This window comes from Tetranychus urticae, chromosome 1 (assembly GCF_039701765.1).
Source record: "Tetranychus urticae isolate SD_2017Ah chromosome 1, NJAU_TeUrti_SD_1.0, whole genome shotgun sequence".
Classification (NCBI taxonomy): Eukaryota; Metazoa; Arthropoda; class Arachnida; order Trombidiformes; family Tetranychidae; genus Tetranychus; species Tetranychus urticae.
In genome coordinates this window covers 1570647-1587942 of record NC_142958.1, presented here as the reverse complement: position 1 = coordinate 1587942, position 17296 = coordinate 1570647, and the positions used below count along the sequence as shown (strand labels likewise).

The 17296-nt window shown below is 31.1% G+C and overlaps 3 protein-coding genes and 1 long non-coding RNA gene across 4 annotated transcripts; 2 read left to right on the top strand and 2 right to left on the bottom strand.

The window, feature by feature from the left end:
• The first annotated feature begins 1170 nt into the window (after nucleotides 1-1170).
• LOC107368309 (uncharacterized) lies at nucleotides 1171-9988 on the top strand. The gene is made up of 12 exons (XM_015936113.3): nucleotides 1171-1492; nucleotides 1570-1869; nucleotides 1983-2086; nucleotides 2154-2252; nucleotides 2359-2457; nucleotides 2541-2645; nucleotides 3729-3827; nucleotides 3891-4088; nucleotides 4234-4431; nucleotides 8393-8491; nucleotides 8748-9228; nucleotides 9311-9988. Exons 2-12 carry the CDS (start codon nucleotides 1761-1763, stop codon nucleotides 9421-9423), a joined length of 1704 nt encoding a protein of 567 aa, XP_015791599.1. The 5' UTR covers nucleotides 1171-1492; nucleotides 1570-1760; the 3' UTR covers nucleotides 9424-9988.
• Nucleotides 9915-12575, bottom strand: LOC107368310 (carotenoid-cleaving dioxygenase, mitochondrial). The gene is made up of 5 exons (XM_015936116.3): nucleotides 11727-12575; nucleotides 10869-11241; nucleotides 10666-10763; nucleotides 10369-10483; nucleotides 9915-10311 (listed from the first exon to the last, which is right to left on the bottom strand). Exons 1-5 carry the CDS (start codon nucleotides 12573-12575, stop codon nucleotides 10073-10075), a joined length of 1674 nt encoding a protein of 557 aa, XP_015791602.1. The 3' UTR covers nucleotides 9915-10072.
• LOC149094342 (uncharacterized) lies at nucleotides 12504-13840 on the top strand. Its single transcript, XR_016200875.1, has 2 exons — nucleotides 12504-12645; nucleotides 12918-13840. It is a non-coding gene; the product is annotated as an uncharacterized LOC149094342 (long non-coding RNA).
• On the bottom strand, nucleotides 13455-16922 carry LOC107368307 (hormone-sensitive lipase). Its single transcript, XM_015936112.3, has 4 exons — nucleotides 16069-16922; nucleotides 15400-15998; nucleotides 14392-14920; nucleotides 13455-14305 (listed from the first exon to the last, which is right to left on the bottom strand). Exons 1-4 carry the CDS (start codon nucleotides 16484-16486, stop codon nucleotides 13956-13958), a joined length of 1896 nt encoding a protein of 631 aa, XP_015791598.1. The 5' UTR covers nucleotides 16487-16922; the 3' UTR covers nucleotides 13455-13955.
• Nucleotides 16923-17296: the final 374 nt, after the last annotated feature.

Genomic DNA, 17296 nt, shown 5'->3' with positions numbered 1-17296 from the left:
GAATTAAAAATGTTATTGATTCAATGTTACCAAAAATGGTTAATTGTTGACTAAATGAAGGCGTAAATCAATGAGACAAACATATCAGGTCAACGGAATCATAAAAACAAAACAGATGAAAAAATATATAAAAAAGCTGAAAGTGCATTTGATAACATTTCAATATTATTTCAGTTTATTTACCATTTAATTTACCCAATTGGTTAATCATTAGAAGCTTTTTTTATTGGGAAAACGCAAAAATTTAATGATCTCTTAATCCCAATTTAATTAAAAGAAATAGCAAAGTCAAGATAAATCATAAAGATTGACAATCTCATCTTGTCATCACTTCACCATGTGAGTATTGGTTTTGTAATTTGAGTTAATTTCGCCTGTCTTTTCTTTCTGTGGGAATTATCTGAATCAATAGAGACTAAATGACACTTAAACTGTAGTTAATTAAAAGTCAAAGTCAAAACTGAGTAATAAACTGCAAATCCTTGATCATAAGATATCAGATAAACAAAATTATCATTTTCTAACATTTAACTTCAACCTTACCTGAAAATGTACACAACAAAGCTAAAATACCTATATTTGAAAGGTTAATTTTAGCATCAATAGGAAAACATTGATAATGCAACAAATTGTTTCACATTCAATTAATCCCTAACAAAAGATCGACCTTCAAAATTGACCTTTAAAGGCTTAACCTTTAACTTGAATCAAATTTCATTCAATAAGCAACCAGAAAAGTAAAGTGAAAATAGAAGACAAATATTTCTTTAACCAGATCCAGGATAACTTCATTTCTCATGTTTCCCATTTTCAATAGTAGCTATTTTGAGCACATAATTTAAAAAAATAGATCATCACAACCAGAATAAATCTGATACAATAAATATTCCACCATAGAACCACCATTGGAATTTTCAATAAAAAAAGATGACAAAAAGCACAAGGTTAAAAATATAAAATTCCCGGTCACATTAGAGCTTGAAATTGCTGTTTCACTTGAAGGTTATTAATGTTACAAAGGTGAGTAAGCTCAAGTTCAAGGCAATACTTTTAATAGCATAATTCAACAGGTAATAATAATCGATAAGGTTTCCTAAAAAATTATAATTCCAACACTTTTATGGTAATGTTCATCATGAGGTTATCAATCCTTTAACCAGATTCACTCAAAGCTTTTAAGGCGCCTTAAAATTTGGATTTTTCAGTTACTTTTTTTAAGTGCCGCCATCTGATGTTCAGCATAAAATCTAATAAATCGACTTTTTCGATTTCTTTCTTTTTTTATCCAATGTTGGAGTTTTTTTTGTTAGATTTTTTGCTCTTCAGATATCTTTTCAATTTTTATTTTATATTTGTTAAGTGTTTAGTTGTAGCGAAAGTAAGCATTAGTTTCTGACCAAATTGCAATCAAATTGTTTCCTTGAAAAATGTGATTAATACTCCAATGGATATCTAATTGCTGTCAGCATAATGCTTGTCTTCCCTTTTTTGGGTAATCACCTCAGTTGCTTATTTTTACTGTGTTTATATTTACTTGTGGTTATTTTTTTGTTGCTTATACCCATTTAGATTTTATTGGTTCTCATTTAGGAGCTAACCTGGTTCTATTATTTTGTAGTTTTGCTTATTCTCATTCCATGTATCATTTTGAAACATTTCCTGTATTCTCAATGAGTTGATTCTGGTCATTCAATTGGAACACATTTTTTTAGTATTATCAAAACAAAAATCTCATCAATGTGTAGATAAGATTTAATTTAATGGAGGATCGAGCAAGTTTGGTTGATAGATCGAAAAGGTCTTCTCTTGCTTCAAGCCGTGCTCAAGATCCTGATTTAATTTCATTACAATTAAACAATCATTCAAAAGGTAAGTGAAAATGAAAATACTATTTGCATGCATTTACTAAACTCCTTATATTACATTTTATAATATATTTTCCTAGAGTATCTGACTAATTACCAATATTTATCTGTGTTTAGGAAACCGTAAAGAGCAGCTTCTCCATGATGCTGCCATTAGAAATGATTTGGATCTGGCCACCAGATTAGTTTCTGTTAAGATTGATATTGACAGTAAAACTCAAGTAGGTTGAAGTTTCCAATTTATTTTCAACAAATTGTTTTAATGGCCATTCTCGTACCTAATTACAGTTGGATCGGACTCCATGTCATTGGGCAGCAATGCACGGACATCTTGAAATTTTGAATCTCCTAATACAAGCAAAATGTGATATTGAAGCTGTCGATAAGGTGAATAATTTATCCAAGATTGTCTTTCATTCCCTGCGAGTTTTATTTTTCAAGTTCTAACGTAAATTTTTCCCTTCGACTGTTACTTTATTACCCTTTATCCCAGTTTGGAATGAGTCCAATGTTAGTTTCTGCTTGGTATGGTCAACTCGGGTCAATGAAATTACTAGCAGAAAATGGAGCTTCACTTAGTTTAGCCAACAAGGTAATTCAAAGGAAATATGCTTCCACCGATCTCTACCTCCATCCATATTAACCAATTTTCTCATGGTTTTTCCTAATCAATAGAAAGGACAAACAGTTCTTCATTGTTCCGTTTACAATGACCAGTTAGATGTTGTTGAATATTTACTTGGTTTTATCGATAAATTTGATATCAATGCAGTGGATAAGGTAAGTTATAAAATGTTTCAAAAACTCTTGCAAAGCTATTCTGTAATCATGTAAATTTTGTGGAAAAATTGTTATTCATTTTCCTCAAACTGTTAGGGATTTTTATAAATGATGTGAGTCGAAAGAAATAACAATTGAAAATAATTAATAGTTAATTAAATGGGAAAAGTAATGCAACGATATGAAAAGATTTATTCATAAGTGTGGTTATTATCATTCTCATTATTTTATTATGATTGACCTTCTAGTACAGAATGAAATCATGAATGAAAGAGTAAAATGAAATTCCCATTAATCTAATACATATTTCGACATGCGTGTGATGACAATCATCATCTGAGAGTTGGCATCCACATCATGATAATAATAACAGTGAAATATTCAGAGTAACTCGGTGAAAAAAGCGAGAGTTGATATCGATTTAAAGATAATCTTTTCTCTCACCAAACATTCAATGATAATAAAAAGAGGAAGTTAAGGGTTAATTATCCACATCTAATCACAGCAATAAGAGCCATCCAGAAATGTTGAATATAATGTGAAAGCAAGTTATCATTAAATGGAAAGACAGAATCTGAATAAATATTAGCAATGAATTTTTTCGTGTTTTCTGTGAAAATTTTCCAGTAAAATTTCCATCCATTTATTGATTAATCAGTTCCACTGACGTTGTTTACTGAATCGACTGAACAATCATAATTATTGCCAAAAAATAACATTTCAAAATCATTCTAAAAATAATTATCAAATAACTTATTTATAAATTGAATGAAAATGTCAGATGCTTGTCTTTGAAACTGAAATGTTTTCACCAAAAGCATTTCTCTTGTCATTTGATAACTTATATTTACCTTTTCCATATTATTTACTATTTTGGAATCAACTCACGTTCAAATAAATACATATAAATATGAAATTATTTATATAAAATTAATATATTTTGATGAACGTTTATGTAATAGACTTTGAGAAACATGAGGCAGTTTTGATTAAAAATTGATTAAAATGAGTTTGTTGAAATTGGCTGAAAACAAAAACTGAATATTCATTTAAAGTTGATCATTAATCTGTTTATCTTTTCAGAATGGTCAAACAGCTTTACATTATGCTGTCCTCAATGATAATCTTGAAATTGGCGATTTATTAATTGAATCAGGAATCGATATAAATATCAAAGACAAGGTGAGTTCAATTGATCATTTAATCTGTTAAACTTTGGCTATTAATTATTCATCATTCATTCAGGATAATCGGAGTTGCCTGCATTGGGCAGCAACCAGAGGTCATCATAAAATAATTGATCGTCTTCTCAATGAAATGAAATTATGTGATGATAGAGCTGAAGATGGCCAAACAAACCTTCATTTAGCTGTTTTAAGTGGACACAAAGAATCGATTGAAATATTACTCAAACATAACTTTGATACGTTTGCAATCGACTCGGTAAGTTCAGTTGGCTCATTATTAGGTTGAACACTGAAGTGCCAACGATAATTATCCAACTCTTGATTCAAGAAAATGAATGTTATTCTGATGAACATTTAATGATAACTTGTTAATGTTTGATTTGATTTATTGTTTTGAACAGAAAGGACGAACTGCATTACATGTGGCCAGTGGTTTGGGCAATTGTGAAGCAATTAAATTGCTACTTGATTATGGAGCTTCTCTGAATAGTCGAGATCGTAAAGGTAACACTTCACTTCACCTCGCAGTTGCTGGTAATCATTCGGATGCTGTAGCACTGTTGGTCTCTAAAGGAGCTTTCATCAATGCCATCAACAATGTAAGCATCATTTCATGTCCATCCTTTTTTGTTTACTATTTTAATGGTGTTTTAATGATGATTTACATGTAAAAAAAGGAAGCACACAATCAAAAAATAATAATAGTAATAAGGCAAGAAAAGACACACAAACAGAAACAATTAGTTAACAGCAATTTGTGAAAGATAATAATGTATTAATAAGAAAAGGCTAAACATCTCGTTAACATATCACGTATTATTATTTACCCATGACAGGCTGATTATCAAAGAGGACAAATTTAAGCAATTAATATAAATAATTTAAGATTATTTTGAAAATACATATTTACTTAACCATTAGACTTGCCCCTTTACCTTTACCTTTACCCAATTTGATTCACTCCAAAAAGTGACTTTAATTATACAATTGGATGTAAAACTGTTGGGGGAGTTTGTAAGGGTGTTAAGGGTGAACTGTGGGTGGGTTAGGTTAACCTAAACACACACCGGAGATGGGAACCGGATGAGTATCACTCTTGGGTTATAATTAAATTGCTGTTAACATTGTTTACCCGTAGAAGCTTTGTTTTTTGTAATGTTGGTCCCAAGACAAATAGTAACTTTCATTATCAACTGAAAATGTCTCTGCTTTTTTTCATGGAAAAAAAGGAAAATTCTGTTGAATCATTTTCTCTACTCACATCTCTATACAGTCCAGTGAATCGTTAGAGGTTAGATTGCGTGATGATAAATAAGGAGATGAAGAAAAGTCTTTGATGCTAAAAAAGTAGTTATTAAGACAAGATTATGAGTTGATCCTTTAATAACATGACCATGGTAAGGATGAGTGAGGTTAAATATCGCGTTGTCAACTTAATTGTGACGATTAATTTGCTTGATGGATTCAACTCAAGAAATGTGAGCCCAAAATGTTGAGCTTCTGTTAATGAGTCCTTAATTTTGTCACGAAAGGTAACACTAAATTGATTCGGTTTACTCAATTAAATCATTTAACTTAGTTTATCCATTCTGTTAACTCTACATTAAATTGATCATTTTACTTACAATTGTATCAAATTTAAAATTGAATCATTTGTTGATTATACAATTCACAAAGACCATCAATCAGACAAATGAACAATTTGTAAACAATTTCTTTGTAAACTCATTTGAATCAATGATAATTATCATAATTGATCATTTAAAGCTGATTAAATCTTGCTCACAATCATTTCAATCAACACTGAATTGAAAAATTAACAAAAAGTTGAATAAGATTTTAACTCAATTTGTCAACACAAGTTTAACTTTTACTTCTATGAACTTAATGAATCTTGAGGACAATTAAGATTATTTGATTAAAATTAGCATGAAAAGATGATGTGAATTAAAATACTAGATTAAAAACCCAACCCACAAGTCTTTCATGTTAATGAGCAGTTAATGGTTGATTGTAAAACATGGACCAGCATTTATTATTGACTGGTTTCAAAATGATTTTAAAATGATTTAAATAATAATCAGGCAACTAATCATTAACTTATAGTAAAATAGATTGATGAAGATTTACTTTCAGGTGAACTGAGACTTCACCCATTGACTGTTGTAGCTATTTTAATTGATGCCTTTTATTTGGTACAAAAATTTTATAATTATCATGAAAGAAAATTAATTGTAAATTTAACACCTTAAACCTTGCCCGTAGACAGTGTTAATAATGATCAAGACTAAGCTTAACTTGATAATGATGCTCAGATGAATTAAGAAAACTTTCAAGATTAACTTTTACCTTCATATTTAACTAATGATTCTGATTTGTTCAGCTTATTATCTATTTTGAATTAGGAAAATCATTCTTACTTTCTAATTGTTTATGGATTTGCTTTATCCAACATCTAAACTTTAATATCGCGTTTCGTTATAACTTGATTATAATTAACTTAATCTTGTTATTTATGATCGATCAGGAATGTTTGTGGGCTGAAGCACAATTTATATGTATTTTCATCAACATTAATCTTTCCATTTTTGCCAAATCTATTGCCATTTTATTTAATCATAAATTCTGGTGATAACTTTTTTCAGTAAATTGTGGAAACTCATATATCAATCATTAGCATTCTGGTAAAGCAACCAATGGGTAAAATTGATTAACTTGAATATTGTTGCCAACATTCAATTGCTATTACAATCCAATCAGATTGTGAATTGAATGCATTGCAACTGATTCAATGATTTTTCAATCATTTGATTACATTGAGAGTAAATTGTGATAACTGAAAAAATTGAATTACTTTTCAATTTGAATAGCAAAACAATAAGAATCGTGATTAATGATTGTTCATTAGTGGCTATAATTTTGTAAGTGAATTTTGATTTGCAGTTAATTACCAATTGATTAGTTTGAAATTTGAACAAATTTGTAACTCAATTGTTAGCAATTGAGTTTGCTATTTATTTATAAACCAATTTTAACATAAAAATGTCATTTTGATTGTTCCATCAAGTTAAATAATGTTTTATAACATTGATAAATTGCAAATAAATTGTAATCACTTTTGCTTTGCTTTTTTAAACTATTAATAAAATGGTCTGATTATTGGTAAATTGAAATGGTTAAATGAAAACCATTAAATGTTGATCTGTAACCACAATTTGTTTCATTTAGATGTAATCATATTTTAAACTCAACATTTCGTTGTATTACATTCAACCATTAATCTACCTTTTGATGTGTTTATGGTTTTAACTTGATAATAATTTGAGTGCCAAACCCGCAATCAGAATAATTATGTACATTGTGTTTCAATGGTTCCTATTATTTAATATACTTTGGCCCTTTCACAAACCAATGCAAATCAAATTAGGTAATAATTAATTCCTTTAATGGCTTTTCCAGATTCTCTCTCTAAAGTTACATGTGAACCCAAATAAACAATTTAAACACAAAATCATTAATTGCAAAGCCACAATGGGTCGGGTCCACAATCAATTCATATTTTAAATGAAATAATATGATTATGAGAGTTAAGAAAAATGAGAGATGATCATAAAGACCATTATTATTTTTGCATATTAATAGCTTTTCTTTGTAATCAAATATCTTACCTTAACCATTCATAGCCTTACCCGTTTGTACAATAATTTTGCTTATACTTTATGCAACATTTTGATTTAATCAAAAATCTTGCTTCAAACAAAAAAACATCAACCAAGGAGCGTTACATTTGATTGTAAATTTTGCTATTCAAGTGAAACTGAATCAAGTCCATTGGCTTTTTTGTGGATTAAAGTTTACAAAATTAACTCGCCCATAAGACATTCAAATTGTTTCTAATTGCTAAGATTGAGAAAAAAGTAGAAGTGAAAAATCATTATGAGGTTATTAACATTGATTGTTTCGCGATAATGTGTATATTGAGTATATAATTAACGAAAGTTGCAGTTTAAGTTATGAATTATGTTTAATAGATCGATAAAGACTGTTAATTACAATAAATAAAAAAATTTGTGAAACAATTTCATATTTAATGGATTTATCATGCAAAAAATTCATACAGTTTTAAACCAATGAATCTGCAGTTTGAAACAATGTAATTAATCAGTCCAATTGAAACAGTTCAGATTGTGGTCTTGACCGTCAACAGTCAACTTAATTTAACACCATTTATAAGCAATAATATTGTACTTTTTTGTTACCAGTAAACCCAAGTGTTATTACACCAGATTAAGTTTGCATCTACAATTGAATTAGTGATTTGTAAGACAGATGTTATTAAATAATTTTTCACATTCTTAAGGTGTGCCGATACTAAATTATCACCACACCTCTTGAACTAATCCATTTCCGCTTTGGAACTGTTCAACCTTGACTTTGGCCATTTTGTTTTTTTTTGTTTCATGGGATTGTCTTGTTGAAAATCAATGAATGATCTGATGATGATAATCCATTTGATTATAAACTAACGTTGAAACTGTTTTTTTGTTCAACTTGTTACAGAGACACCAAACTGGGCTACATTTAGCAGCAGAAATGGGATTCACTGAGATAGCTGAAATTTTGATTGAAAATGGTGCTGATTTCACTCTTGTTGAAAAGGTATGAAATTTGTAATAAACTTATGGTAATCAAATGATCCATCAAATTTTGTAATTGATCATGAAAAGCAAATTAAATTACAAATTGATGATCAATCTTACACAAAAGCAAAAAGTGATTTAGATAAACATTTTATTACATTAATACCTGACTTACGAAAGTCAAGTTACCTGCAGTTTCGTTTCTTATTGATATTTAACAATTATATTGTTGCTTCCATTTGTTGAACCTGTTCCCTTGCCTGGTATTGAAACAGTCGGGACGCACTGCTCTTTATATTGCTGCTCGTGGTTCCTTTATTGCAATCGTTGATATGCTGATTAAAGCTGAAAGACTTCGGGGTTCTCGATATGGCTCATCAATTGGTGGAAGCTCATCTCGTAAATCATCAATTGAACGTAATACCTCCATTGAATCAAACGAAACTCAATCAACCTATGCACGCGATGCACCCAACAGTGAATTATCTGAATCTTATTTGAAACAAATTAAAGACATTTTATGGTCACTCTCACGTAACCATCTTGAAATTCAAGATTGGAAAAGATTAGCCAGAATTTGGGATTTTACAGATGAACATATTAAAGCAATTGAACATCAATATACTGGAAAGACAAGCTATAAAGAACATTGTTATAGAATGATGTTAATCTGGTTACATGGACTTCCACCAACGAAGAATCCGGTTAAAGAGCTTATTGATGGTTTAATTGCCATTGGTAAAAAAGATGTTGCAGGTTTGTACAATATTTAGATTCAAAATGCGATTCAAATTATTCTGGTCAACAATTAACTAACAATTTATTTTATTTGTTACAGAAAAATTGAAAAAAAAGATTGAAGAAGGTCGAGTTTTATCACAAAGACGACGAAAGTGTCACTGCCTTCCATCGGATGCTAACGGTTACTGTGGATATTGTATTTTAATGTGACGTTTAATCATTTCTAATATTTTCTCATTTTAACTTTGATTCGTTTTCGTCAACTGATTGTGGTGGATTGAACAAAACCATTGAAGGAAACAATTTATTCCAACTTTTTGTGATTTCTTTACAATCGACTCATTTTCATCATTCATTATACTCGATTCACATTGATGGCATTAATTAATCAGCAATTACCACAATGAGGATGATATAATTGCCAACCATTCACTTTTAACTTCAAAACGTGTTTACAGTTTGAATATCTACAGAAATTAAATCAAATTATGTCAATTCTAATGATAAACTAAACTATTTTTACAATATTGAAGCGACAAAATTGAAACTGTATTTGTTGAAAAAATGTAAAATAGATTATATACCAAAAAATGAGATGAAACATTTACTTTTGTAAATAATTAAATCTATTGCTATTGTTGATACCGAGTGGTGTTTTGATTGCAAACATCTTAAATTAAATAAAATGTTTTCCATTGAGATTTTTTCCCGTTGAATTGGATTTAATCAAAATTGAAACAAGAATAAAATACAAACGTAATTCAACAAATAAAAATGTCTCGTTCATTTCAAGTGCACAGATATTACATTGAAATAATACATTGAATATCAGCTTATTCAAGTTGTTAAACAATCAAAATTAATCTTTAGGCTCTGGTTTAAGTTCAGTTGTTTCATCTTCAATCTTAAGTGTTTCACTCGAGGAACCAACACAAGAACCAGAAGTTTCATTAGGAATCCATAAACCATGAACAGTTGGACAAAGTGGAACATTGTTCATCTCAATTCTGGCAATCTCAGTAAAAGCAGAGGCATCAAGAACAACAAGGAAATTTTTCTTTCCAGCTTCCAACTCTGAAACAGTTGAAACTATCAAACCTTAAAGTAAAATTAAAAAGAGTTAATTTTTTATTAATCAACAATTGGTTTTATTACCTTCATCTTCAACGGTTGAACCAGGTTTGGGTATGAAAACAGCTTCTCCAGCAAATTGGGTTGTTGTACCGACCCATGTTTTTTGAAGTTTGGTCTTGACACTGAATTTAACCAACTGGATAACCATTAATGGACGTTGATGGACATTCAATGGATAAATTAAAAGATTGATAAAAATCGATTGAGAATATTAATATAGACTTTTCATGAACTAAATGATTTATAACTGTCCATTGATATTAATGTCACGCGATTCCCAAACAAACAGAAACATGAAAATAATAAATGAATTCTTACCGAATTTTGAAATGTATTTTTTTCAAACAATCCACTTCCATAGATAAATTCATAGTCCCTGGCATCAAATTTTTTGTTAATTGATGGTATTTCAAAGCCTGGAGAGGTTAATAAAAAGGAGAAACAATCAATCAACCTTATTAATTAACAATCAATTGGTATTGTATGGAGAAATGGGTAGCAAAGGACATTTATCTGGTAACCTGGGTTAAGTAGATAATCTGGTGTCACATTGATTCCTCGTTCATCAATCTTTTCTGATTTTGATGTTGTATAGCTAAGGGTTGTAAGGTTATCTCCAGGCTGCTGTTTACTTTTCATGACTTCCTCAGTGACCAAAGGTAAAACATAACGACGAATAGATGGTTGACCTTCCGTTTCCTCACGTTCAGGTTGTCGCAATTTATTAAGGTAAAATGAATCTAAAACCTTATCGTCATCATAGGCAACCAAATCAATGACAATATGATTGCCATCTTCGAATGCGTTGATAGTATGGAGGAAGAAAAATGGTGGAGCGTAAAAAATATAAGGTAAAATATGGCCACTTTCCTTGTTAATAACATGGAAGCGAGTCTGTAAATAAAAACGAGACAATTAAATTAGATTAAAAGCATTGTTATGTTTAGCTAAAGATATAATCAGATGAGTGAAGTGATCACTGAAAGGAAAAGTACAAGAAATTAAATAACCATGAGTTCAATGGTTTGGTAAGGAAATGATAATTATGTAATTAACACTTAAATGAAATATGAGACTAAAACCATTGACAAAAGATCTACCAACCTAATTAAGAGGCATTTTTAGCAAAAATCTTGGGCACAATGTTGAAAATATAACAAGAAAAGGTTGAAGTGCTATTACAGATAAGCAATGTGTTGACATTTTTCATTATTCATGATGAAAAATCGTATAAATTAGAAATCTGGCGAGATTAATAGATAAGGCAATAGTCTGACTCGGTAACAATAGGGTTAAGATAAAGACAAAGGCTTAAAAACAGTGGTTTAGGATATGAACGATGATTCAGAGTATAAAACAAATATCAACAGATGACTAACCTTCTCACGCTCACCGCACCAGACAAAAGAATCTCTAAGAGGTTGCTGTTTTACAACAGCAGCAATCAATTTAACCATATTGATGAGTAATGGTTGTTCAATTAAAATTATGTACTTGTTGGTTACTGAGAAACTGTGAGAATAGGAAAACATTGTTTTCCAAGTTGATGAAAAAGAAGAAAGGACCTCAGTAAGCGGGAAATTGTATTTATGCTCTTTGTGTTTGTTCTGGTTATGTTTCAACTCTCTGTTTGGATCAATTTTAATGATGTGATATTTTAATCCAGTCATAAAAGAAGAACCCATGTTAATTATGGTGCCATCAGGTTCAGTGTGAGGGTGAGATGAAGCAAGCTGAACTGGAGATACTTTGGAAAGATCAACTTTATATTCAGCTTCAAGAGTTTCTGGGTTAATACGCCATATGTTACATGTCTCTGAGGCGCAATATAAATCACTTCCAATGGTGTAGATATTTCCATGGACATTGTCAGTCAACTCTGAAGGTACAACTCGGTTGATGAAACGGGAAAACAGTGATTTGGTCGTATCAGGGTAGGCAGGAGTTCCAAATTCAGTGTAAACTGGTCGATGAAGGGTGATCATCTTTTGGTAAGCATCTGTTTTGAGGAAGGCTGATTTACATGTTACCCGGTTCGGTGTCAATTTGTATTTAAAAAGGATTGCTGCTCCATCAAACCAGTGATTGACAGTGAAATTTTCATCCAGATCAAACAATCCTGGTCCAATCCGGTAGAGGTTACCATCAACCCATGAAGGTAGCTCGCCAATTATCGTTAACTCTGTTTCTGTTTCACAGGCTGGTGTGTTGAAAAACAATTTATTCATTGGCTATTGAGGATATTGATTGATCTAAACTGGATTCAAGGAAAAAATAAAATCACAACTCAAAAGCAAGGTAATAAATGATAAGAAATTAAATAAAGATTGACACTGATGGAAATTCCGGTAGGCGTTGTTATCACAGTTATTATTATTAGCAGCTCATAGTTATCTATGATTATGGGTTTATTTATTAGATAATTTCACAGAGAGCTTTGCAATCAAAGAAGATCCAGGGAACATAATTGTCAGGCTTTTGGTTTAAAAAGCAGTTATTCGAGCAGCCTAACTAATTGTATAACCAATTGAATCATCTGTCTTTTTGTCTCTATTTTTCCTTTTATTCAGCAGAAATCATGTTTTATAATTTGGTTTCTTCAAGGCAAGAACGAGTTCCTGTTCGAATCAATGGAACAACGAGAAGAGCAAACCAGGTAGCCAAGGCCATAGAAAAGGTGGATTTTGACAGTTGGAAACGAGCAAAAGTCCCAGTCCAATTAATAAATTGTATAACACAATGTAACATTCTTGTTGGTAAAGGTTTAGCTCTTTTATTCAGCTAGATTCATGCAATGATTGAAAGATTCAAGATGTTTGGGTTCACAATTCAAAAATAAATTTGAATTTACTCGTTCTCTCTTGACGTCAGCTTAAAATTCAATTGAAATTTTAGTTGAATTTTCATGATGGGCAGAAGGTTTAACTTCATTTGAAAGATTCTATCAGCAGTTGGATTGCGATATTAAGTACGCTTAAAGTAAAAGATACAAGTAATTGAGATGGCCTGGTGAATAAACACGCAAATCGTTGAAAAGAGATGGATTAAATTATTGATCGGTCAAGTTAATTCTGTCTCATTGATAAGAATCGTTGGTTTATACAAGATTTGTTTCATTTGAATGCGCATTGTGCTTATTCATGAACAGAATTTAATGCGAAAAATTGACAATTTAAAATACAAGTAACTTCGTAGTTTCAGAGTAAAAGTCTCCATTCATAAAAGCAAATCTCATTTTGTTCTGAATTAACCATCAAAACTAATCTGAGCTTTCAAAAATCAATAAGAATAACAAAGTTTAGATTTTAAATTACACGCCATTTTCAGATCATTTGTTTGTTAATTTAAAATTCAGGTTGAAAGACAAAAATAAAGATAAATTGACGCTATAAATTAGCCATGTTATACAATCAAAAGATTGAGATTAAGAAAAGATGGAAACAAAAATTTGAATAATTTAAAATGATTAAAATTAACCAAGTTAACATCACAATTCTATCCGATCCTAATTTATAAATAACCTAAAAGAATAAGTATTAACTCTTTAAAGTGTCATCTGGAAACAAGGAACAGATTTCAGTCAATTAGTGCTAATTAAAAAATGTAAATCATTTAAAAGTTTCTTTGATTCGTCTCACAGCTAATTCGTTCGCTTTCCTTCCTTCATCAATGAAAGGCATATAATTGAGGAAACCGTGTTGGAGACCGTCTAAAACATCCAAAGTGACCTTTCCCTTCCACTTTTTGGCCATCGTAACATTATCATCTAGGAATGGATCAAAATGAAGAGCAATCAAATGCAGATTAATTGAAGCAAGAGATTCAAAGTCTTGATAATACAATGGAGAAATGTATGGATTTGACGTAATTTTGTATAATTTTTCAACAGTTTCCTGTAACTTGGCCTTCTCTGCTCGATACCATGGGTCACATTGTCCAGTTTGGAAGAGTTTTATATCTAAATGAGCAAAAAAAGAATAGAATTATAAATCAGTCTAATATTTAGCTTCATATTTCGGTGTTAGTAAAGAAATGAATTCTAACCTTTGATCGATTTGAGAACATTTTTCACTAACTCAACCAAATTGGGTAATCTAATGAGAGCATTATTGTCCACGGTTGATTCAGTGTTATTATGTGAATTGGTTTCATCTGTGATTGGTAAATAAGCTTCAAAACAGGATAACATTAAGCCAGCAGAAAGAAGAGAATCACAAGAGGCCAAAGTAATCGATGGAGACAGAAGAAGCGTTATGTTGAACGGTGCATAGAAAGAGATTAGCGAATTGGGCATCTGAATAGGAAAGTCTGCATCTTTGAGTCTTATATCGTTCAAAACCATACACAAACTGGTACACAGATTGCCACCAGCTGAATCACCAACTAAGGTTATTTGGGTTGGCTTATAACCAAGAAAAGTTTCCAATGGAGACTTTTTCTCATTGGTCACGGAGAGGTAAACGTCCAGAATTTCTTGAATGGCAACTGGAAACTTGGCTTCCGGAGCTAGAGTATAATTCACGCTCAAAATTGGGATTCCATCTAATTTATTAGCCCAATCACGGATAAAAATCTGTAGGAAAATGAAAAAAATATTAATAAGATATTGGTAAAAAAGGATGATAAAGATTTGCGCTAAATTAAGTATAATAGTGGGTATAAATTGCTCACTATCAATAATGAATTTATCTTTCCTTGAATGACGTACATATTATGAAACTTTGTTTACTTGAACCATTAATTTGTCGTTTAAATCCTTTAAACTTTCTGCTTAAAAGTAATCAAATGTCATTTACAAGGAAAGAATGTATCATCGAAAGATAATTTAATAGGCTCAGGTTCTTTTTTATCGAGTTCAATGTTATCATGGTAATGCAACATATTTAAGAGGACTAAGCTTAGTTGAAGCGTATCTGAATGGTCGGTTAATGAGGATAATGGTTGACTGAATAAATTGATTATAAAGGAAAGGTCAATGAGGAAAAAGGAAAATGGAATAACTTGGCCATCAGATGGAATTATTTTTGAAATATAACATCTTTGATTACCTACTTCTTGAGATTCAGGTGATCCCATGGTGAATCCCCCTCCATGACAATAGATCACTAGCTTATTTTCGTGTCCTTTTCCTAATGGGTGACTCTGAAATAATCTGCATCGAATTTTTTCCTGTTTCCATCCTGTTGGTCCGCCATGATTCTCAGTGAATCGTAAAACTTTTTTATTAATAGGACTAATTATCCAGGTTGTTTGTCGGTTAAAATAAATATCAACCCGAGTCTTGGGGCTTCGTCCATACAAAATAATAGGAAGATACGTTTTATAAAATGGGCTTTCCAAAAGGTTTCGAAGTTTGGTTACAAAAGATACATCAGCTCTCTTGACCAGCTCAGCAAACACTAAACCTCTTTGATTTCTGCTTATAATACATTTCAGTCCATCGGTGATACGAGCACTTAATAATGATAGTCCAGTTACGAAAACGGTTGTAGCATATTGAGATTGAGGACTCAACCAGAAACCACAAAATTGTCCAAAGGCGGGAGCAATCTTTTCCTTCTCAATACTCAACAGTAACCCAAACAAGTCGACGAAATACTTTAAAGAAGATGCTTGTAAACTTGGTTCCGTGTTTTCCTGAGAAGCTGCGACTAGATAAATAACAAACACATGAATAAAATTTGATTTGAATTGAAACCAGAAAAGATTAACTGTACTTACAATCTATAGAGTCTTTGCGAAGAAGTCTCACCACATCAATAGCAATGTTGGCAAAATCAAGTAGATTTTTAAGATCATTATCAATAATGGGATTTGGGTCATTTTGATAGCGATCTACAACAAGATTACATAACTTGAGTCCAATTGTTAATAGTGACCAATATCCATTAGCATGAATATCACCAAAATCATATTCTGGCGCCCAGCAAGCTATCTCATGACCACCTTCTCTAAGTGTCTCGATATGAACTGTTAAATGGGGGCAGTCACTTCTTCGTAATATTTCTTCAATTATAGACGTCAAATGATCCATTTCTTTAATCAATTTAACACTGTGTTCACCGAGGTGCCGTTGACCAGTCCACCTTGGATCAGGTAGTTGTACCGAATTACCATTTGAATATATGAGATGAGACATAATTGTAAAGATGTGAGATTAACTCAACTTTTTATACTCGTCAAACTACTTGAGTTGGTGATAAAATTAGGAAAATAAGATAAACACAAACAATCAAAAACGATCATTAATTAGATCTTTATCAATTTCTACGATTTGCTGAGAAATGTAAAAGGAAGGAAAAAAAAAGACTTGATCCAGTTGGCAAGTAGGCAAAGGTAACAAATCTTGCCTGTATTGTTGGTGTTTCTAAAACTGTTGTAGTTGTTAATGATGATGACGATAAATTAGAATGAAAGTTGTTAGCGAATTCACAATTTTCATAAATAAACATTTATATTTTTAGATTGACGAAAGCTTCACGACTCCAGTAAAAGTTTAATAAACCAAAAAAAAGTGAAAACACAAGCCAAACCCAAAAATACACTAGCGACACCGCATAAACAAGTTTTGAATGTAACTGGAAAGCTTGAAGAGCGAGTAAAAACGAGTATTTCTGAACCTCAAGGGTTTGTTAGTGAATAGCTCGACTTATTGGTTTTAGTGATTAAAACTATTATCATTTTTTTCCAACGGATTAACACACGAATCTCTGTTAAGTCCAAGTGAACCCCTTAAAAAATACTTTGGCTGAAATCCTGTGAGTTTAAAAAAGCATCTTCATTGTGGTGGAGACAATGTTATTTACAATGTAGATTTAGCCTAAATGGATCCAGATGGATTACTCATCTGTAGTTGAATGAATTTCTCTCATTCTGTGCCTGATTGGTTTAAGTTGTTGATCATGATTAGTGAAAGGATTAGTTTTCTCATGAGAGCTTCTTCCTCCCT